Source organism: Rissa tridactyla, chromosome 1 (assembly GCF_028500815.1).
Source record: "Rissa tridactyla isolate bRisTri1 chromosome 1, bRisTri1.patW.cur.20221130, whole genome shotgun sequence".
NCBI classification, from domain to species: domain Eukaryota; kingdom Metazoa; phylum Chordata; class Aves; order Charadriiformes; family Laridae; genus Rissa; species Rissa tridactyla.
In genome coordinates, this window is record NC_071466.1 from 133713587 (window position 1) to 133735470 (window position 21884).

Genomic DNA, 21884 nt, shown 5'->3' on the forward strand with positions numbered 1-21884 from the left:
TAGTATCAGACCTGTTACCTTCCATGACTGATACACAAAGTAATTACACAGAGTAAGGAAGGTATCGCTGTGCTGTGTCTTCTGTCACTTTTCTAGTGCAGACAATCTTTTCCCCTCTTGTTCAGGTAAAGATGTCAGTTCTGAGCTACAAAGTTTTCATTGTGGAATCGCTAACCAAATTCTGGAACATCACAGCACACCTTACACCATCAGCTCCGACCTCTGCTACTGTTCCCCGGGCTAGCCCTGACTCCAGAGAAAACAAAGAACGTCTCGGACTGAGATTAAAAAAGTGCTGAGAGAATATGAAAAAAATCTGCTGCCTCATACTTTCTGGTCACATCTCTATAAATCCAGCTGCTTGCATGTTTCATTGTCTCACCAGGGTGGTGATGTTAAAAGCTCATGAAGGCAGATCAAGCAAAGTGGAAATAAGAAGAAAAAAAAAAAAGCAGAACCTCTTAGGCATTTTGTATTAAGTCCTCACTATGAAGAAACAAATAAGTGTTTAGCAGGCTGGACGTGTGAAAGCTAGAATTCTGAAATGGAAATACATCAGAATACACAGGGGGAAACTTTAATCTGATTTCGTGCTTGCCAGATAGTGGATTTAAAGTTTGTGCTTTTGTAATTGGAAATGAACTGACTTCCCTATGTTAGTTCTGATTCCTTTGGAAAGCAAATTAGAATCTCCTTATGCTAGCAGCCTTCCTTCGTGCAATTCTTTGCTTGGAAGAATAGACGTTTTTCTCCTGCAAATGGGAATTGGTGCCTTGAGATGTACACAGTTGTAGTCAGTCTCATTAGCTGAAGCAAAATGTCAGTCCTGAATAGGCATTTAGCTATCTGGGTAGAGAGATGGATCAGCAGGTTGTACTCGGCTTGTTGTGCCAGAAGACATGTGTTTGACCTTGTAGTTTCTAGAATTAGCAGCAGTCCTCTGCATAAATCACTTCAGCTGTCCCGTGCCATGAAAAAAGGGATGTGGTATTTTGGAGTATGTTGTGTTGTGAATGGTTCTTTGCACCACGGGCGACATGACAGCCCACTACAAAGGAGATGATGGAGGGATTTAGAATGTGCAGTTCTAGCTGGGCGCTTCTTTGAGATGGGTGACAGGAAGCAAGCCCCGGTACTGGCCATCAAATCAAAGCTTAGAAATTCTTAGAGTTCAAGGAATCCACCTCAGAAAGACTTAAGTTTTCACAGAGACAGATGTAAAGAATCTCCACTGGTAATTCAGATGTGTAATGCAGTGAGTAAGTAAAGAATAATGCCATACAAGAAGGGATGTGGCAAATTCATGTACTGCACTGAAATGAGGAGTATGCTAGCCCTGGTTAGGTGCCTATAAAATGGAAATAAAAATAGATGTAAGAGAAGAAAAACAAGTCCTTGAATGCGAAAGGAAGGATTATTTGTGAGAACACTAACAGGAAATTAAACTTGTCGGGCAGAAAATCTTACCTAGATTCCAGGGGGATCGGGTAGCTGCAGATGGGAATCTTTGTGTTAACAACAGGTTTAAGGTTAGAGGAAAGCCATCTGGATGCTGGACAGGGTGCTTTAGTTGTGTTAATAATGTAAAACGTCTGCATCTGTATAATTTCCATCCATATCAACAGCTCAATTAGTGCCATTTTGTCTCAGCGTGAGTTGGTGAATAATTAGTAATGCCATGTAGGAGTCCATGTTTCTCCTAACCAATGAAAAGTTCTGACTCATATCTGTGTTGCACCTCTGATACTTCTTTAATCATATAACTTCTGATTAGTCTAACCACATTTTATTGATTAATGCTAAGCTGCTACTCATAAGCTTGCCCTGCCCTATGTTAAATGCTATGTCTGGGCCTACTGGAAGAGTTGGGAATATATAATGGGTCCGCTTTGGTCCCCAGGCCAAGAGGTACAGGTGAGGTTAGGTCCACACAGTGTCCAGAACAGGGCCACCTGCAGTAAATGGTCCGCATCCGTACGGACCAGTGGATGTAATGCCACCTGATAAGAACTCCCCTAGGATCTGTTGTGCCCCCACAGCGCAGCCCTCTCCTGGTGTGCTCCTTACTCCCTCCCTCATGCAGTATGTTATCCATGCGAAAGGCTACATCTGGCATAGGTTGACACCTGCTATGGCTGCTGCTCCCACTCATTGTGGAGGCCGTGACGTACGCAGAGCTGTCTTTCTCCTGGCCAAAAAAGCAGCTCCAAGTTGGAGTGCTTCGGTCCCATTGTGGGACGTGTGTTGACAGTTGGGTGCCAAACACAGAGAGCTGCACTGGGGATGGCAGAGCCTCCAAGTCCTTATGAGCCTTGTCATCCTCCTGCATCTGTGAAACTGTCACGCGGTCAGGAACGCTATTTGCAAAGGTCATGAATTCTCCTGGAGAGACCAGCTGCCCAGGGCAGATAACTAGTGTCTTTCTGCTGCTTCCCTTCAAAACTGCTGTGCGAAGCACACTTTGGAAATGTCCCTCCCCAAGAAGGGGAGCTGTTTAGCAGCTACAGAGAGCCTTCGTGATCTCTGAAAAGTGTCGCTGCGGGTCTTCAGATCCCATCACAAAAATATTGCACGGCACACACACATTTGTACCTACTTCAAAAGGCCGTTCTAGCCATACACATACGATTAGATTTCCCTGACTAAAACACTAGAATAGGCCATAAGCTGTGAACAAAAAAAAAACCCAAACCCTTGCTGTGCCAGGAAACACTTTTTTAGTGAGGCAAATCAGCCATGTACAAATAAGACAAAGCAAAGGATCTCTGTGGTATGACCTCGGTCATGCCACCAATGTGATGGGACATCAGAGTGGCCAGGCAGCTAGGTGTGCAGGGGTCTGGGGTGTGTCTGTCCAGGGAAGAAGCTCCGTTTTCAGCAGGGCTGGCAGGTCTTTCCTAGACCGGCCTATGGCAGGGGCTCCTGGGTGGGAGATGCAGCTCCCGGATGAGTTACCACTGCTGTTTCCTTGTCTTCTGCCACCAAGATTTCCTGCTGAGCTGCTGCCTCCATCTGCTTCTCAGGGGTGGGTGGGGGGTGGTGGCAGCCCTGCAGCTCCATGGCTCCTGGGGTTGCTCACTGGCACACTTTCCCCCACGCTCCCCACATCTCCGGCTCACTGCTGCTGGGCTCTGCACCTGAGGGACAAGGGAAGCAAGTAGGCTGTCCCAGTGGATATATCTTCCTCCAGGTGGAACACGAGCAGTTCTGCAGCTCTGGAAAACTGTGAGCAGTCAGCCGAGGCCTGGAGAAGGCAGTGGGGTGCAGCTGAAGCAGGGATGGGTGACTGGGACATGCCCATGTATGAGGCTGAGTATGGATGGCCGCCAGAGCCCGTTCTGCTTGGGAAGCGGCCATTTCCACATTCCAAGGTACCCTTGCCATTTCCTCAACCGTATGCCCCACCCCTTGCCACCAGCAGGACAAGCGGTGACGTATTTGTCTGTTCTGTGCAAATATTGCTTGTCAGAACTTACTGCCAAAGAAACAGATCTGTCAGCCTGCTAATTAAAGAGTTCCTGTGTGTGGTGCAAGCCTCTTTCCACCCCCGAGTGCCATGCTCTTGTGGTGGAAGTCTCCTTTCTTCGTTTCATTATGTAGTGTAGTCTCGTAAGCATGGCACAAACAAGCTGTGCTCCTTCCTGCAAATTAGTGTAATCAAATAGATGTAGGCACTCGACAAAGCTGTGTGCACACCTTGTCACGCCCTGGGAGATTTTGGCAAAAAGTTCCAGGAATAATTTGAGTGTGTGTATATGCGTCAGGGGGAAGGTGTTGTGTCCTTGGAAAAGGGTTCTCCCCCCACATCCTCCCTATGACAAAGCTGAGAGGCAAAAGCAGGTTCCCAACAGCCTTGGTCTCATACTGAGCCTCTTCCTGCGTCATATGAGAATAAATTCTGTGGTGGCTTCTCAAGGAAGCATCTGGTGCAGCTGCTCAGTACTGCAGGGACAGAGATGCCGAGCTACAGTCTCAGTAACATTAACCTGGGACAGGATCCTGGTCACTCCAGTCCCCAGGTGGACCCTTTCTACCCTAGTGTTGTTCTTTTCTTGCGTTCTTGCTTTCAGACAGCCAAATAAGCAGGGGCAGGCTTTGGAGACTGCTAATTCTCTATTTTGTAGCGTGCCTACAAAGATGTGCCGTGCATATGTGAGTACACTAGGAATACGTAAGAAGATTGCTCTGGTCAGGAAGAATGAAGCCTGGTGTAGTCCACGCCTGCATTATCTATAGGGCGTGGATCCTGAAGCAAACTACCCTCTCCTTTAAGCCTCACAAAACCAAATAACTGGTTAACTCCAGATTGGAGTCCTGGCAAAACCTAGTATGTACACAGTGTAGACAATCAAGGAACCAAGGGCCTGGAGCAAACCAAACAGACAATATAAGCATATGATCCAACAGTTTGCTTTCAAAAAAATATTAGGCCAAATGTTATCTACAAACTGCACAGTAAAACACAATTTGAGTACAGCTTTAAAAGGTGCAGCCCCTCAAGCCCTGGCTTTATAAAAGGAAGAGGTGTGGAGCTACACAAAATGTTCTGCAGTTCCTATATTTGGTACATGTGGCTACTAGTATCTTTGCTAGTTAACTTACTGCCAGTATGAATAAGAGGATGACTACAGACCAGACAAAAACCTTTGACTGTTTCATGGGGTTGTCAGGATCATCAGCAGGGCCCTGCAGCAGAGCCAGTGTCCTTTCAGTGGCAGCTAGGACTCTGTGACAAGTGACAAGTTGTGGGAGAGAGCTGGTCTTCAAGCAGAGTATGGATTTCAGTAGGCTGAAAAAGTAAGGTTGTGACAGGCCTTACTGAAGATTTGTGCTAACTTCGTTCTGTGTCTAGCAAAGTGATCAAGTACTGTATGAAAGCCACCGACTGTGGAGAACAGAGCAGTAGCAGTTACAGGCCGCCATTGCCAGGGCTTTGTAGCTACTCTAAGTGATATTGAGAGATCAGAAGCCACAGCTGTTGCTCAAAATGCAGGAGAGGTCATCAAAAAGTGTTCCATCTTGTCTTAATGAAGTCATTGGCAATTTGCACAGAGGTGTGCTGGGATGGCAGAGGCATAGCCTAATTTCTGGATCAGTTGTGTACCACTTTACACCAGTGCAAAGGGCTTTTCGTCTATTAACTGTGAACCATCCCTGCCTGTCAGTAGTAGACTTGTGGCCAAGGGCTAAGACATTGCGTTAAAGAACTCATCGGTGGATGTACATTTCTGGAGATGCATTTCCTCCAGTTGCCTTGATGAAGGTCAATATGATGACCATGTCTCCTAGGTACTTGGCAAACCTCCCGACCCTTTGTTCCCATGGGTCATGAAAAAAAAAGTTATCCAAAACACTTTGGTTTACATGTAAACAACTTTACGTATGCCTTTGGCCAGTTGAAATCAACATGAAGATCATCTGTGTTCAGGCTTCATATAGAAATACACTTCTTCCCTGGGATTCTTGAGTCCCAGGTGATGTCTGTGACAGTGCTGGCTAAAAGTTGGGAGCAGCACGTAGTGAAAGACTCCTGGAAACTAAACCAGCAGAATCTCATCAGGCTGCTAATGAAAATAAGGTGGGTCAGATTATGGGAAAGCCCTATTCAAACCATTTTCTGCAGAGTGACTGATGGTTTCAGAGACAGTGTTAGACTTGGTGCTGCCAGAAGAAATAAATGGGATTTTTACAAAGCTATTTCTGTAGATCAGTGTTGCTTTTCTTGGGCCTCCCATCAACAGCTTTCTTCCCAACACCTTGGTACATAGTGTTCAATGTTATGAAAAAAATTGCTTGGCCCTACCAGCAATAATCCTTTTGCTTCCAGTTTGTTTGGCCTGTGGCCGTGGTCTCCAAAACTGTGTCCTCCTAAGCTAGTCATCAAGCCTCTATCTTAAAACTATAAAACAAAAATGAGATTTGATAAAAAAGAAAAGATATGCTTATATTGAAAACATGGTTTTGAAGCAAAACAGAGAAGGTTGTGGATTTGTGGAAGGGTGTGGTAAATTTAAAACAGTGCAAGAACCGTGTATTGTATCCAAACAATGTATAGGCAGGCAGTGCATGATGACATAACTACAGCATCCTCAGATGTAACGCCCTGAAAGGGAAGGAGTCTTCGTAGTTAGTTCCAGACAACCACTTGCTTTGGGACACACCGGACAGCCTGCATTTCTCCAATGCAGTAAAATGGCTCCAGTTTTTTCCTGATCCAAAAAAAGAGGAGATCTGCATAGGTAGAGGTCCAAATTTGAACGTACATATGGGATACTGTCTTTATCCATTCCTCCTAAGTTTCAAAAGGAGGCATTCCACAGGGGCTGGACTACACACTGCAAATAAATCGTCTTGAGGAATGGCACAGAGAAGGGTAGAGGGTATGGGTCGGTACTGAGAGGAATGCTTTGAAGAATAGGGATGAATGTGTGGTCTGGTTGATGCTGTTCATTGCCTCTGTCTCCTCAGACTTGATATCACTGCAGACAGGTCTCAGCCCTTGCGTGCCAAAAGCTTAAATTCAACTTAATGAATTAGCTTGCAGTTAAGATTAGAGGGATGCTGCATTGTAGACTCTCTTTGACTCTTCCATGGTCCATATTCTCAGGCTCCTGGCTTGGTTTTGAATGACTCCCTCATTAGATTAATAATTCATTTTGTCTTTCAGCGTACACTGATGAGAAGCCTACAGTATGCTGCATCCTGTCTGCTTTGCTCTCTTACCAGACTATACCAGAGTCTTAGAGTCTCCATTTGTGTTTGCTCTTGACTCGAAAATTGTTGTTCTCTGAATCCCTGCACCTCCAAGCTAGGAACGGAATTTCAAGTTACGTAGTTGGTGACCTGTGCCTGAAGGATTCCATTCTCCTAAACATAGCAATTGTTTATCTGATTTGAGGGACCATGAGACCAGAACTCTTCTCATCTACAGTTGTTTCAACTCTTTATTCCAGCTGGCAGTAAACTGAGGAAGTAGTAGTAAATGTGAAAGTGTGATAGATGTTCTCTTCCCTACTGCAGATTAAAACCAACTTTGGGGAGACAGAAAGGAAGAGAAGCCTTCTGTGAAAGCAGAGAAAAGCTAAGATCCCCCAAAATGCAGAAGATGTGCTCTTGCATTAACAGCACCCTATGTTTCAGGGCCTACTACACATGAGAGTGAGAGAATTGGGAAACTTTTTGAAACATCGTGATGGCTGATCATAGTAGTATACTGTGAAAAAAGCTCATATATTGAATCAATGTCTTGATTCCATTTAAAATTGCTTTTCTGTCAAAAACATGGATAGTACAGGGTTGGCTGAAGATTAAAGATGCTGCGTAAGGACAAGCCACTGTCCATCAGGTTGGACAGGGCTTCGAGCAACCTGATCTAGCGAAAGATGGCAGGGCGGTGTTGGCCTAGGTGATCTTTAAAGGTCCCTTCCAACCCAAACAATTCTATGAAAAAGTACTTGCAGGCATTAAAAACACGAGATTCACTGCAGGGGTACCCAACAGCAGTTGCTGGCCAGTCACAAGCTCAACCCAGTTTAAGAAAAAACAGCATGACTGTCTGCCAGCACAGAAGCACAGCACTGTTTAAGAAAGCCCTGGCCAGCAGGCATTCTCACCTGATGATTGCTTTGTTCCAAGGCAGTAACAGTCCTTTATAGGTGTGGGAAGTGACAGGGTTACTGGTTGCTGGACCAGTTGCTGCCCAAACTGGTGGGTATTGTCTTTCCTGTACATGGACTTCAGGTCTTTTGCCTTAGCCCAGTACCAATACATAAGCCTCCATATATAAACAATAAACATTCCAGGAGTTTCTGGTGGCCATCTCTTGAATTGCATTGGTGCCACAAGAACTGGGAAGTCTGGGGGCTTCTTTCAAGGATCAGCTGTGATCACAGTGGGTTTGAGGACAGGATGCTGTCCTTTCCTGGCCTGCTTCTGGTAGGGGATGCCTCCTGGACAGAAGCACCTGAGGGTATCGTCAGGATGTCAAGGTTTGCAAGACAATAAGAAGAAAAGGTAGCGAGGCAGCCTCTTCTGAGATCCTGTTCCTCAAATTTCATTAGAGAACACAGGAAGAAGCAAGGCCCAGCGGTGCTTATTAAGGAGGTTGTCAGCAGGTGAAAACATTTGACTTCAGAAGACTTGGAAACACAGATGGGAATGGAAAGGTCACCTCCAAATAAGCACAGAGGCAAGCATTCTGGATCCCACCATATTCCGTATGGAATGCAGCACAGTACAGCAGGTAGATGTATTCAGATCCTCCAGAAAACAGCAGCAGGCCTGACTTGATTCCAAAAATAGTTTGAGTCAATGTTGATTTGCCAGAGCCTACTCACAGCAGCTGTGTGCTCTGTGTTATATGGCAGAGGGTACTTGCTGGAGATCTTTTAAATACGAGGGCCATTCTGTCAGTGCATGAGTGAACAGTTTAAGTCGATATTTTGCTTCTGGATACATTATGCTATCATTATTCCAGACATAAGAATTTGGCAGTGAGGTCAGAATCACTAGCTTTTTAAATGTAAGTATTCAGACTTGATTTTAAGCTTTTGTGTATTTTGGTATGTTTTTATTAAGATTTGCATAACTCCAAACTCATAATGCAAAAAAATCCACCTTATTTTTAAAAGAGTTAGTATCTACAGTTTCTGCAAGCTTCTAGTCCCCCATCTCCAATATATCAAAGGGAGAGTGAAGAGATGACAACTGGTATTTTGTAAGGCTAAAAATATTGTGCCTTTTTACATAACACTGGGAATTTAAAAAGCACATTAACTGCTCGCAGATTATTTTTAAAAATGCAGTTTGAGCAACATCACTAGATTCAACTGACATTTAGGAGAAGTAGCTTCTGTATGTTTCACTGTTTGGAAAGCAGACATTCAGGAGAGAATGAAGTGAATGGTTTTAAAAAAGCAAAATAAGACTCAGACTGCATCAAAGATGCCTGCACCCTAATCTGCACCTCACATTTATGTGATGAGTGGTGTCTGTTTCCCTAGTGCATACCGTGTACCCTTTTTGACCCTCCAAAGCAACCTCCTCAGACCTCTCCTCTCGGCACTACCTACCTGATGGTGAGGAACTCGCTCATCTTCCCACCTCATGTGCCACTGGAAAAGCCCCAGGCCATGGTAGAAGGAACCAGAATTTCAGAGCATGGCTTAGTCTACCGCCTGTCTCATTCCACGTCAGCAGGCATTTACTCGCTTCAGACACAAGGTAAGGACACACGAGGATGCAGAATAGGTTTATGAAAGATGCTCACCAGAATGGTGCTGCTGAGTGGGTGAAGTTTGTGACAGATGAAGCAGGCTAGGCTTGCTAATTCTTTGATACTGAGCTGCAGTTCCAGAGAGCCGTGGTTCAAGTGGAAGGTGATGCCTGATCACGTGCAGTAGGTCAGTGTGCTACAAAGGCATCAGCGAAATGCCAACAGAACAAACTGCACCACCACAGTTCCAGATGGTAAATTCCTTTTCTATGTCTTCTCTAAAGTCTAGAGACGGGGACTGTATGAAAGATGAGATCTTATTATATATATATATATATATAGAACAGAACATGACACTTCTGCATCACTCTGGATAAAAATCAAACATGGAGATGCTGAGAGAATATTACACTTGCTAAAAGTCAGCAATGTTGTTCTGAAAAACCATGAAGGTACAAATCCTTCAGAAAAACTAATGGAAGGCAAATATCAAGAGTAGGTGAGAAAAGAATGGCAAACACTGAGCATTGAACGTTTATGTGTGTACCAATACAGCAAACCCGTGTGTTATAAAGAAAGGTGATTGTATTTTAAGAGAATACTGCCAAATAAGCGAGGTCACACAACTGGGATCTTGCAGCAAAGTGGGTATGGGAGCACTGTCTTAGATCACAGCTAGCCCCCTGCTCGCCTGCTCTTTATGTGTTGGGATGACATACCTCTCCACTGTAGAAATTCTTAAAATTTCATCCATAAATATATATTTTTTTAAAAAAATTCAACCTGTGTTGAAATCAGTGTGTTTTTAAGGTATCTGTCTAACATCGAAGTATTTCATACCTCTGAGTAAGATTGTCCATTTGGGACGCTCCATCAGTGTTCAGTTTCCAAAGGATGATGCCAGGACATCCAAAGTGTGTGTCTCTACTTTGGCAGGACAGGCCTATTTGAGAACTCACTGTGCACTGTAAGGGGAAGAATAATCTTTTGGTGCTCACCATTACCTGTCTTCAGCAATATGGGACAAAATATCGAGGACGATTTTTTGATAAATACATTATTGAGGGGGTAGATTGATTAGTTCCATCTCAGCAGTGAACTGATGTGCTCTCATGAAAGTTTTTGTGACCTGTAGGTGCAGACAGAACAAGATGACTTTTGCTCGGATGTGAGCGTAGGTAAGCATGAGCTTATATCACACATGTAATGCAAACATATCCTACGTCTATACCTCCACCTATAGTCCCTTCTAATCTTCAGTTGATTCACACAGCCTCAAATATTTTCCCAGCTTGAAAGGACTCAGCCTTCCACTTATGTCAGATAAGTTACACCGCTTTCGGGATCTGAACCACATTGGCGCTGCTTTTTTCATTCTTTGAACCTCACAAAAAGCCTTTCTGTTTGTCTCCTGCACCGAAGGAGCTCTGAGCAAGAAAGAAGAACTGTATGAGTCATTTTGGTATCTCATTTACTATCAGTCCACATGAAAATCCTATCAGTAGCTAATACAGCTTGATGTAGAATTAACTCTTGTGGCATCTACTCCATTACTTCTATGAAGCAATTACAGAGATCTCTGCCAGAAGCAGCATTTACTGGGGGATCCATACTGCCAGTGGCAGGAGGCCAGCAGAGAAGCATATTGGAGCAACAGTCCCCGGAGGACGATTCCTGCCTCTATAGATCTGATACAGATACTATTTTTGTAAACATCTCCTACTCATGAACTTCACAGGCCTCTGTATATTTTCCACAGCTGAAGACACATCTTGCAAGAAGCACGTAGGAAGTTTCTCTGTGTCTTTCTGTGACAGTAATTGGTCAGGCCACAGGATTTTATATAAGAATTTTTAAAAGGACTAGAGAAGGAGGGGGTGGTGAACAATAATTTTTCAGAGCGTTTTCATGGGAGGATAGACCTGTTTGCCAGCGAGACCTCTGGGGACAGGAACTGATCTTAGGGTGAATGATAGACAGAAGGAAGGCATTTTAAATTATTTGGGGGTCGGCAACATTTACTTGAAAGAGAAACATTAGGTGGCAAGACTTATATTGGTAATTTTTTTCACTTTAACTGGTTTAAATGGCAGCTAAGGGAGGGAGACAACAGGGGCGCATTACCTACTGTGATATAATCTGCATCCCTGATAAGTAATTGATGAAAAGCATAAATTTACTAAGCAGGTAGGCCAGTGACAATATCTCTGTGTGTTAGAAGCAGTACTTCTTAGGAAGAAGCTGTTTCAGTATTTATAATTTATAAGATCTTTATATAAAGCTATAGGGAACATCTGGAAAAAATATGTTTAATAGATTCATCAGTGGCTTATAGAAAAGACAAACAATGCTGAACAGGCATCTCTTAAAAAGCAAACTTAACAATTTACAGTGTAAGCCTGTCTTCAGGGTTACGATGGAGGTGCCTCAGTGTGGATTTGGAACAAGTTGTTAAAAATCAGAGCTTGTTCTGAAACTGCTTTGCTCTGCGCTATTACCAGCCCCTCGATGGGGCACGAAGTCACTATCTCTAGCTTTGCTGGAAGATGGAGAGGGACTCTTTATCAGGGAGTGTAATGATAGGATGAGGGGTAACGGTTTTAAACTGAAAGAGGGGAGATTTAGATTAGATATTAGGAAAAAATTCTTTACTGTGAGGATGGTGAGACACTGGAACAGGTTGCCCAGGGAAGCTGTGGATGCCCCATCCCTGGAGGTGTTCAAGGCCAGGCTGGATGGGGCTTTGAGCAGCCTGGTCTAGTGGGAGGTGTCCCTGCCCATGGCAGGGGGGTTGCAACTAGGTGATCTTTAAGGTCCCTTCCAGCCCAAACCATTCTGTGATTCTATGATTCTGTAAGTATCTTTTCTTCCCTCACCCATCCCTGATTAGACCCTCTGCCTGTGTGCAGGGGGTGGGGGAAAAGAGACTGCTGGAGGCATGGATCCTCCTCTGTTCCCAACTCACCTTGGCATTCAACCCCAAAAGCAGGTAGTACTCATCTAGGAGCATGTGCTTAATGAGTTGATTACGGCATCTCAGTCCATTTCTCTGTTGCATTCATGGCAAAGTTGCAGAAGTGGGGGAGGAAAAAGGTCAAGGGAGCTTTATGTTGCCCTTCCACCTGCAGCATCCTTGACCCCATTTGGGCAGCCCTGAAGCTCTGCTCTGCAAACAGAAGTTCCTAACGGCAGTGACCTGCAGCCCATGACAGCTCTTCCCACTCTTTTGCCCAGCAGGCATCTCTACAACAAAGTCTGTGGAGGAGGAGGTCTACAGCTCTACAATAAACAGAGGGGCGCATAATTTCACCCCTCATACAAATAATTTAGGAGGCTACAAGTGGCTCTCTCCTATTGCTCCTTCCGAGATACCCAGCTGGGTAAAGAATCTATCCATGTTTCTCTCTCTAGATACTTAAACGTCTCCATCTCCTAACCCTGTATGAAAACTTAAATTTACAAACACTTTTCAGACCAGCACTTCTATAGGCACTGTACAAAACATGTTTTGTACACAATTTCCTACATGAAATTATACCCTTATTGTTTAAGAAAGTCCCTGCAATTCTCAAGAGAAAATATTCAGAGCCTGTCAGAAAGTCTGTTTCAAAGAAAACATAACGATTTATGTTTTGTCATTTACCTCTTGTTCCTTGCAGCAGCAGTGGGAATACTGTTGCTCAGGAAAAGCAAGGACAGAAACTGTGGGGGACAGTTAGATTTGTTCTCTGTTTTAGTCCCTTGTTAAAAGATTCAGTCCTGTCACTTTCCCTCCTACGTGATAATTCTCATGAAATTATATATTTCTTCAGAATGTACAATAGCTACTGTTTTCTTATGCTACCGCATGATAAATGTTGTATTTTAACCAAATTTAGGAGGTAAAAGTTAGGTATTGGCTTATTAAAACCCAGAAATTGCTCACTGATGATGAGCTCCCTGTTGCATGGAAGGTACTGGAGGGAAGAGCCAGGCAGCTGTGTGAAAACTGGTAGCTGATAGTCCGACAAAGTCTTCCCTGCTTCTAATGAGAATGGAATTTACTTTAAATATGTAGATGTATGTACACAAGGTCCACAATGAATAAATGTATGAGTAAGAACCAAAAGGTGGTGAAGAGTCTATTCATTGATTAAATCAACTACGTTAAAAATGGCGCACAGAGCATGGCTGTAGGTGCCAAGACAGGCAGCGCTTCCAGCAGCTAAGTGATATTGATTCCAAATAAAAAAAAAAAAAAAAAAAAAAAAAGAGGGAGCTTGTGGCACCAGGACATGCGAGACAGCCATGAGACGGGCCAATAGTTCTGTGGAGTGAATGAATGGATGCTTGGGTCTAATCCTCCTCCTTTCCAGTTCTCTTTCTCTGCTGTGCATGCCTGATGCCTCACAGCGGCACGGATGCCTGCCAGATCCCTCACTAAAGCAGCAGCAGACAAACCCATCAAGAACTGGAAAGCTGCTTTTCAGGCAGGGCAGGTGCTAGGACTTGCTCACCTACCTGTGGAATCACCCCCCTGAGGCAGGAGTCAGAAGAGACTGATGGAGGTGTTACTGTAGCTTAATGAAAGGAAAGCCAAATGTGCACTTGCTAGGACCTGCAGCAGGACTCTGAGCTCGAGACAAAGTGACAGACAAGCTAAAGCATCGCGCAGGGGGGAATAAAGTAAGAAGAGTCAACGTGACTTACCCGAAACCTTCACTGAAGAGGAAACCAGAGCAGAGATCACTCAAAGTGCAGAAAGGAGGTTCACAGAGGAACACTTTTAGATTGGGTGGGTGGGTGAGGGGGAGAGGGGGATTAAAATGAAACCAGAGTCTCTCTGAACAGAGGAAAAGGAATTGCCCACAGCTGTGTTGGTAATACATCTTCTCAGGCTAGGATGAGGTGCAAGTGCTGTTTGGTGGGCTTTGCGGTGAAGCTCCTGAGGACAGCTGTCCTGCTCAATCTGTCTACACCAAACTGTGGGTGGCAGCAGTTGGCTGGGCAGCCACTAACTTACAAAACATTTATCTGAGACAGGCCTTGTATTATCTTAATAATACCACTCTTCCCATTCCAATTGGCTTTTGTTTCCCCTTTCCTCGCATATAGACATGGAAGTCAATACGGATCCGCTTTTCAGAGATGCTGAAACACCTTTGGTTAATGTAAAGTTCCAGCAGATCTATGGTTTCACGTCATTTTTACAGTCTAGGTTTCAGGGGTGCAGACGCATCAGTAAACATACCTTTAGTGAGTCATTCAAAAAGACTAGATGAAAACCGATAGGTTTGGAAATATATGGGGGAAGGAGGAGGGAAAAAATTCTAGCTGCGGAAAAACTTCATCCTCAGTGGGAGTCCAATGGGCTGTATCCAGTGATAAGCATTAGAGCACCAGAAGAGACTCCCATTGGCCTCAGGCACCCAGACAGGAGGAGGCTACTATGATCTCTTACACGTCAGCAGTGTCATGTTCACCAAGCTCAGTAAATCTTCAATACCACGAAGAAGGAAAAAGATAGAATAGCTGCTTATGTTCAGACATTGCTATCTATTTTTTTTTCTTCTGCCCATGTCCTTCCTATATAAATTTTCGTTTGTAAACTGACTGTGTGGAAGCAGACTTCCTGCTTATTGTTTCAGAGGCTCAGGCAAAATGTGGCAAATATGTTCTGTGAAGTTCTTTTTTTTTTTTTTTTTTTAAATTTTGTTTTCTTCCTTAGGCTGACTGCAAGTTGTGAATAGGAAAACAAATAAACTTACCTATTCCCCATTACTGCTGTTAATCGGGGCTGCTCAGCTGTCTTGAGTGACTTCTCAGCAAGGCAGACAGAAACTGAATTTTCCAGGCCCAAGGATGAGAACAAAATGGCTCATTGGGGACCAGCAAAATTCAATTTGCTGTTACTAGAGACTGGTGGAAGGAAGCTGGTGAGATCTGTGAGGCTTTCGGGGTGAAGGAAAGCACAAAGGGATGGAGAGAAATCACGAGCGTTTCCGAGAGCGAAGGTGGAAGGCGCAGATCAGGGGAGAGCCCGCGGTGCTGGGGAAGCAGGCCAGGAGGACGCCGCCTGTTGCTGCTGCTAGCAGGTGAGGCAGAATTTGGGCTGTCTGAAGGCGGCGGACCTAACAGCATCTCCTCCACCTGCAGAGATCCCTCCTCGCTGCCATGTTAGCGGGGAGGACGCGGGAAGGGCCTCGGAGCATCCTCCGCGGGGCTGAGCTTGCTTCCTTCACCCTTTCGCAGGGCGACGGGGAGAGGGCAGCGCCCCACACCCGCAGGAAGCCCCAGCTCCCCGGGGGCGCTCCGGGAAGGGCCGAACAGACAGGGGCACCCACCGCCCTCCCGGCCCAGCCAGTCGCCGGGGCCGCAGCCGCCCGCCCCTCGGCGGCTCCCGCAGTCCCCGCAGGGCTGCGGCCGGCTTCGGGCCGCTCCGCGGGGGCCGGGCCGCTCCGGTTCCGCCGGCAGCGAGAGGGAGGGAGGGAGCGCTCCGGGCCCTCCCGGGGGAGGCGGCCGGGCTGCCGCTAGGGGGGCTGCCGGTAATTGAGTCGGGTCGGCAAGTGTAGTTACCGGGAAACCAACCGCCCGCCCCGCCGCCGCCGCCGCCTGCTTCCCTCCCTCCCGCCGCCGCACCCCTCGCTTCTTCTTCCGGGGACGCTCCCGCTCCCCTCGTCCCCACCTGCTCGCCCCCCGGCCTGCGGCGCCGCCCGCCGCTCACCTGTACCGGCCCCCGCCCAGCTCCGCTCCCCGCGGCGGGCGGGCGTTCCGCACCCTCCGCCCCGCCCCGCCCCGCCCCGCCCGCACCTGTCCGCCGGGCGGGCGGGCTGGCTCTCGCCTACCGCCCCGGTCCCGCCGCTCCCCGAGGGCGGACGGAACGGCCCGGCCCGGCCCGGCCCGGCCCTGCCTCCCCGGGCCGCGGAGGCCGGCAGCCAATCGGAGCGGCGCTGCCGGGCCGGAGCTGTTTACCCAATCTCAGCCCGCCTCCCCGTCGGGCAGCCGGCGAAGGGGGGAGCGGGCGGAGGGGCGCGGGAGTAGCGGCGGGGGGTGTGTGTGTCGGGGGGGGGGGGGGGTACGGCGGAGGCAGGGACGCGGCGGCGGCGGGGAGGGGAGCCGCAAGGGGAGCGGAACAAAGCGCGAAGGCGCGGCGGGGGGCAGATGACAGCCCGGCCCGCCGGCTCCCCTCCCGCCTGCCTCGCCCCGGCGGGGGCACCCCGCGCTCGTACCTGACCATGACCCCGCGCCGGTCCCGGCTGGGCCACCCCGGCGTTTCCCGCTGAAGGGACCGGACCGGCTCCTTTTTTTTCTTTTTTCTTTTTTTTTTTTTTTTTTTTATCTTTCCCCCCACCTCCCCCGCTCCTTTCCTCCTCCGCCTCCTCGCTGCTGAGGCTGCCGCCTCTCCCCGGAGCCCCTGCCGGAGTGATGGGCTGCATCGGATCCCGCACTGTGGGTAAGGCGTTGGCGGGGGACGGCGCCAGGGGATGCTCGGGCAGTCGCGGCCCCCCCCCCCGCCCGGGGAAATGACACGACGGCCTTCCCCCCTCCCCTCCCACCCGCCCCAACTCCGGGCACGGTCGCCCCTCGCAGCCCCCACCCCCAATCCGGCTGCCCAGGGCCCGGTGCAGCGCCATTAGCTGCCTGCGACCGTTCCTCACCTCCCCCTGCCCCGGTCCCCCGTGGCGCGGCGCGGCGGGGCGGGCAGCGCGGAGCCCCCGGAGCCGCTGGCCTAGGTGCTGGCGGCGGGGACCCGGCGGGGGTGTGGGGGGAGCGGGGCTGGGGGGCATGCCCGGGGCTGGGGGGAGGGCGGGGGGACACGCACACACGTCTCCCCGTGTCACGCGTGGCGGAAGGTCGCGGAACATGTGGGTCAGTGCGGTGGCTCCGGAGCGGGGGGGTGGTGGTGGTGGGGAGTGGGTGCGGGGCGTGCCTCCCCAAAGCGGGATCTGGCGGCCGGCGGCTGCCTCCTCTGCTCGGCAGCGGTTTTATTGTTATCCCAGAATACATAACATTGCATGATCCGCACGTCTTCTCCTCTCCCCCCCCCCCCCCCCCCCCCCCGCTACGTAAGACTTCAATGGAGAACAAGCAAACCAAACTGAATCCCTTCCCTCTGGCAGAGCCATCGCGAGGGGGGGACACAGTGGGAGGAATCGCATCTTTCCACCAAGCCACGCACATTTTACAGCAGAGGATCCCCAGCCTGTAGGCTCTGTAACCTAGCTCTCCCCTCCTACACACATGCGGATACCGAGAGATCCCTTGATCCCTAGGCGCAGGTCTCTACAGGTAAAAACAGCATCCTGTGGCACACTTTCCTCCCCGCAGGAAAATTGCTTTCTGTGCAAACCACATGTACAGACATCAGTTACATGGGGACGTGTCATTCAAGCCACCAAAACAATCTCTGGGAGAAAAACACGGCTCATCTGGTGGTACATGTCTCTCTCCCAAGCCTTTCCACAAAGCACCCGGGCACTGTGACGCCAGTGGGAAAAGGAAACCTCTGAGGGCAAGGGAGTTGGCCCACCCCCCCAGAATAAACCTGAGGGACAGTGTCAAAGCCTGGTGCTGTGACACTTATTGGCTCCATGGGAAAGCCCTCTGTGAGTGCTTCCAGGGAACCATCTACTCCCGCAGCAGCAAACTTTAGACTACAGACTCCAGTTTCTACTTTGGGATTTATTTCCCACATCTAGTCTGTGTCTCTTATCAGTCTCAAACGTCCTCATGACCTAAAGAAATCTCTTACATCTTCTGTAATGTCCATATGACAAAGATCACTGCAATATTTCCCTTAAGATTCTTCTAGGCTTACCTGGGTCTGTGTCTCTACAGCATATCAAAACATGTATTGCCTCCCTCTCCTGCCTTTCCCATATCCTCCACACATACGCACTGGCAGGGGCATTATTATCCTGTTAGCTGGCAATTTATCTATTCCCCTTTTATCGACATGTGTCTGAACTAGCAGCGTTAATTCTTGGCCCCTCTTCCCCACGACACTGTTCAAATAAAGAACAAACACACATCTGGTAACATCCACTCTCCACAGCAAAATGTGGTTAAGCTGTCATACTTAACCACACAGGTGTTTGTTCCTGTGCATGGCAGCGTTTTTATGATCTGTGACCTGCAATCTGTGTTACAAAAAAGCCCTGTATAACTGAACTATTGCAAATATCATTCTCATCTGTATATAAAAGAACATATATATTTTATATATATATATTTATAAATGTCATGTGGATACGTGGGCATAGATGAAAATACAGAAGAGCATCTGTGCATTAAAATGATGGTGGGATAGTGATCATTGAAAATTCACTTTGTCTGCAGATTGCACTTCTTAAATGTAGACCTTAATGGTACAGACAGTGGACTTTCCATACTGTAGTGACTTTTGGTTTATGCAACATATGCTTATTCTAGATGGTGAGAGCACAGTGGACATTAGGGACTTATTTATGTGGTTAACTGGGGAATTCTTCTTGACCTTGTGTTATGGAGGTGTGTGTTACGGGCATTGCACAACTGTGACTCTGATCTCTAGGGGAGTCAGATACGAATGTAGTAATAGTGCCTGATGCCTGCTTCATGTGAAACTTTTACACTGTTTTGCTTCAGTAGGGGCTTCATCTGTTTCGAGTCCAAGAGGTTGGAGTGGGCGAAGGTGGGATCCTTGAGTTTTGCTTGTACTCCTCCACCTAAGGAGGCTTGTTCAGAACAAGTCTTATGTGGCAGCTTAGATTTTTCACTCCAGCCTTCCTGGAGTTATTGGGAGGATTCTTCAGACCTATTTCGGGAAATCAGTGATTTAACATGCTAGATCTGAGCTCTAGGATGTGGTTGGGAACTAACACCCTAGCATGAGAGAGGTTTGTGTTCTTGCTGTATAGTGCTATTTGGTTAGATTTTTGCAGAGTGAGTTCAATATACAGGCTCTGTATTGCCTTTTCAAGACCAGGTGGGTCCTAGAGACAGAAGACGATGGATGGTACGCTTGTATTGGTTTTACCTTGGAATTTGCCTGTGTCAGATTTTGAACTCAGAATTTGGGAGGCTTTGATTAGTGGTAGAAAGCTTATAATCAGTCACATTTAGTTTATTCACCACACAAGGGCCAGTGCAGGATTGTGCCCTGAGCTTGCTCCGGGCCTTTTTCCATTCCAGTTTTAAGCAAGCCACATGATTTCTCCATCTCCCGCAGGGACATTTTACTATGATCTAGTTAGATGTCAGAGTTTGCACATGTTTAGTGATGTGCAACTTTACGTTTTCTTTCCTAAATATGAGTTATCTGGTTATTTCTCCCTGGGGAAAAGTAATTGAGAGGGTCATAACAGAGCAGCTCCATATGTGTAAAATTGAAATGGAGTCATATAACATCTTTCAGCCTTATAGAGGACACCAGAAATCACAATGGCGATGATCAGGTTAGGATTTCCTAGGGTATGAAAAAAGCTGAAACATGATCTTAAAAGACTAAGCTGATACCCAATCACCTTCTCCACAGATGCACCTACTCACACCTCAATGTCATATATGTGCGTTGTGTTACGGGGCGTGATAGCAATTGTACAATGAGCATCGCAGCTGGCTTCTGCCTCCGATAATAGCTACAAGTCAGGTCTGTATATTGGGGATAATTACCCCATCAGAGCTCCCAGAGAGCTGCCTAGTGACTCTCATCATAGCTGGGGCTCAATCGCACTGAATGTAAAGGAGGTTTTTACTGAGGCTGCTGGACAGTTAATGCTGCAAAAATTCAGCTGGGAACTTGTGGAAATTTAAGTGCCAACTCAATGCAAAGATCAGCTTGATTACTGTCAGTAACTGAATTAGCCAAATTTAAGATTTCAGGCCTGCATAGATGTCTGAATGCATTGCAAGTGTACCTTTGACCACAGCTTAGACATCTCCTAATATTGGCTGTTCTGACTAGCGTGACAAGATCTCTCTTAATTCCTTGAATGGATTTAAATGAATAGAAAGCTCAAGCCTATTAAGCTCAAGATTGCTCTCTGTTTTTTACGGTGATGTCTCTGATTTCTCTCATGTCTTTGCACAGAAGCCTGCAGCAAACATGTTTTGTGAAGTGACATAAAATGGTGGAAAAATATTCCAAGAAATTAAAAACTAATAACACTTTTGCAGTGCGGGGGAAGAGGAACTAGAGATGCTCACACCGGGTATCAGGAAAAACCTTCTGATCATGAGGAGTGTCAGGCATTGGAAGTGGTTTCCCAGAGAGGTTGTGCAGTGTTATTTGAGATTTTCAAGACCAGACTGGATAAAGCCTTGATTAGCCTGGTCTAATCTCATAGCTGACTCTGCTTTGAGCAGGAGTTTGGACCTCAAGAGGTGCCTTCCAACCCGAATTATCCTGCGATCCGGTGCTTAATATCTAAAGCCTGGAATGGTTGCCTTTCGGAGTCAGGTTAGACCCGTTGCTTTAGTTCTGCCAGAGGACCCCAGGTCTTCTACATGGCATTAGTACACTCCTATACCTTCCCCCCCATCACCACATTCCTTTAACTACTGACAGCACCGTGTCCCACAAACTCCCTCACCATAATAACCCCAGCTTGTCAGCTGAAGTCCTCCCCGTGTTTTTTTGGTCTGGCAATTTTGCAGGAAACAGCTCAAGTGGTGGCTGGTTTAGCCTCATGCACAGAATATCAGTCGCTGGCCACGCAGAATGGAAAAGGCAGTGCTTTTCATTTATCAGTCTCTGGGTCAAATCTGACCAGCCAAAGCTGGCTAACAGGCTTGCTGGACTCCCCTCTACGAGAACGGTCAGTGTCCTGTCGGAGAGAGGAGCGCGTACTTTCTACGTTGCTTTCTCACTGGATGTGCCATACTGAGTGTAAATGAGCAGCATCCACAGTGGGAGAAATGGAGCCAAAGGCCACCCACTTCCCATCCAGCTGCTTTAGCAGAGTGGGAGGAGGATAGGAGACTGACAGGAGAGGGGGTAAGCAGCGTGAGCAATTGGTGAACATCCCCTTCACTTTTTTTCTCCTTACTCACCCCCCCCAAGATCCGAAGGTGTGTGGAGTGAGATCTGGTATGGCAAGTGTAGTCTATGCACTCGGAGTGTGAAAAAGTGAGAGATCCAGCCTGCGTACATACATCATATCAAGGGGTCCAGTGTCTAGTTCCTCCTTCCTTCATCTTCAACATATAAGCGAGTCAGTGCAAAGAAATAGAGAGAGAGAGAGAAGCCCAGGAGAGGAGATGGTAATGCAGAAGGAAACTGAGTGATGGCATTAAGGATATATTCATTTAGTTGCATGCACACAGGTGGAGGGGGAGGTTTCTACACGCAAAACTCTGTGTAGAAACCTCCACTTTAGAGGCAATGTGGGTAAAATAGTGGGAATACATGAAGAAGGGCATCCGGGTAGCTTGTTCCTCTCTTGCCTGGGAGAGAGACAAGCTGAACAGAGGGACAAAGGGACACCTTTCCTTCCAGATCAGACTGCTTTGTGCTTGGTCTCACTTCATTACTCCTACTTCTTCTCAGTCTGGCCTTTCTTTGGAGTGGTTCTCAATCTGATCTCTTTAAAAAAATCAGCCAAAGAGCTCTGGGATAAGAACTGATTTCTGCCAGTAAGGATCTGAACAGAGTCTCTCTCCCAGACCTAGCAGCCAGTTGTCATGAAGTGTATACAAACCGATCATCTCC

General features: G+C 47.3%; 1 protein-coding gene across 1 annotated transcript in view; it reads left to right on the forward strand.

Moving 5' to 3' along the window:
- The first annotated feature begins 16335 nt into the window (after positions 1-16335).
- Positions 16336-21884, forward strand: part of FAM131B (family with sequence similarity 131 member B) — a 31673-nt gene continuing 26124 nt past the window's right edge. The window contains exon 1 of the mRNA XM_054215816.1: positions 16336-16646. Coding sequence (XP_054071791.1) covers positions 16619-16646 — 28 coding nt within the window. The 5' untranslated portion in view covers positions 16336-16618. The remainder of the gene's footprint in view (positions 16647-21884) is intronic.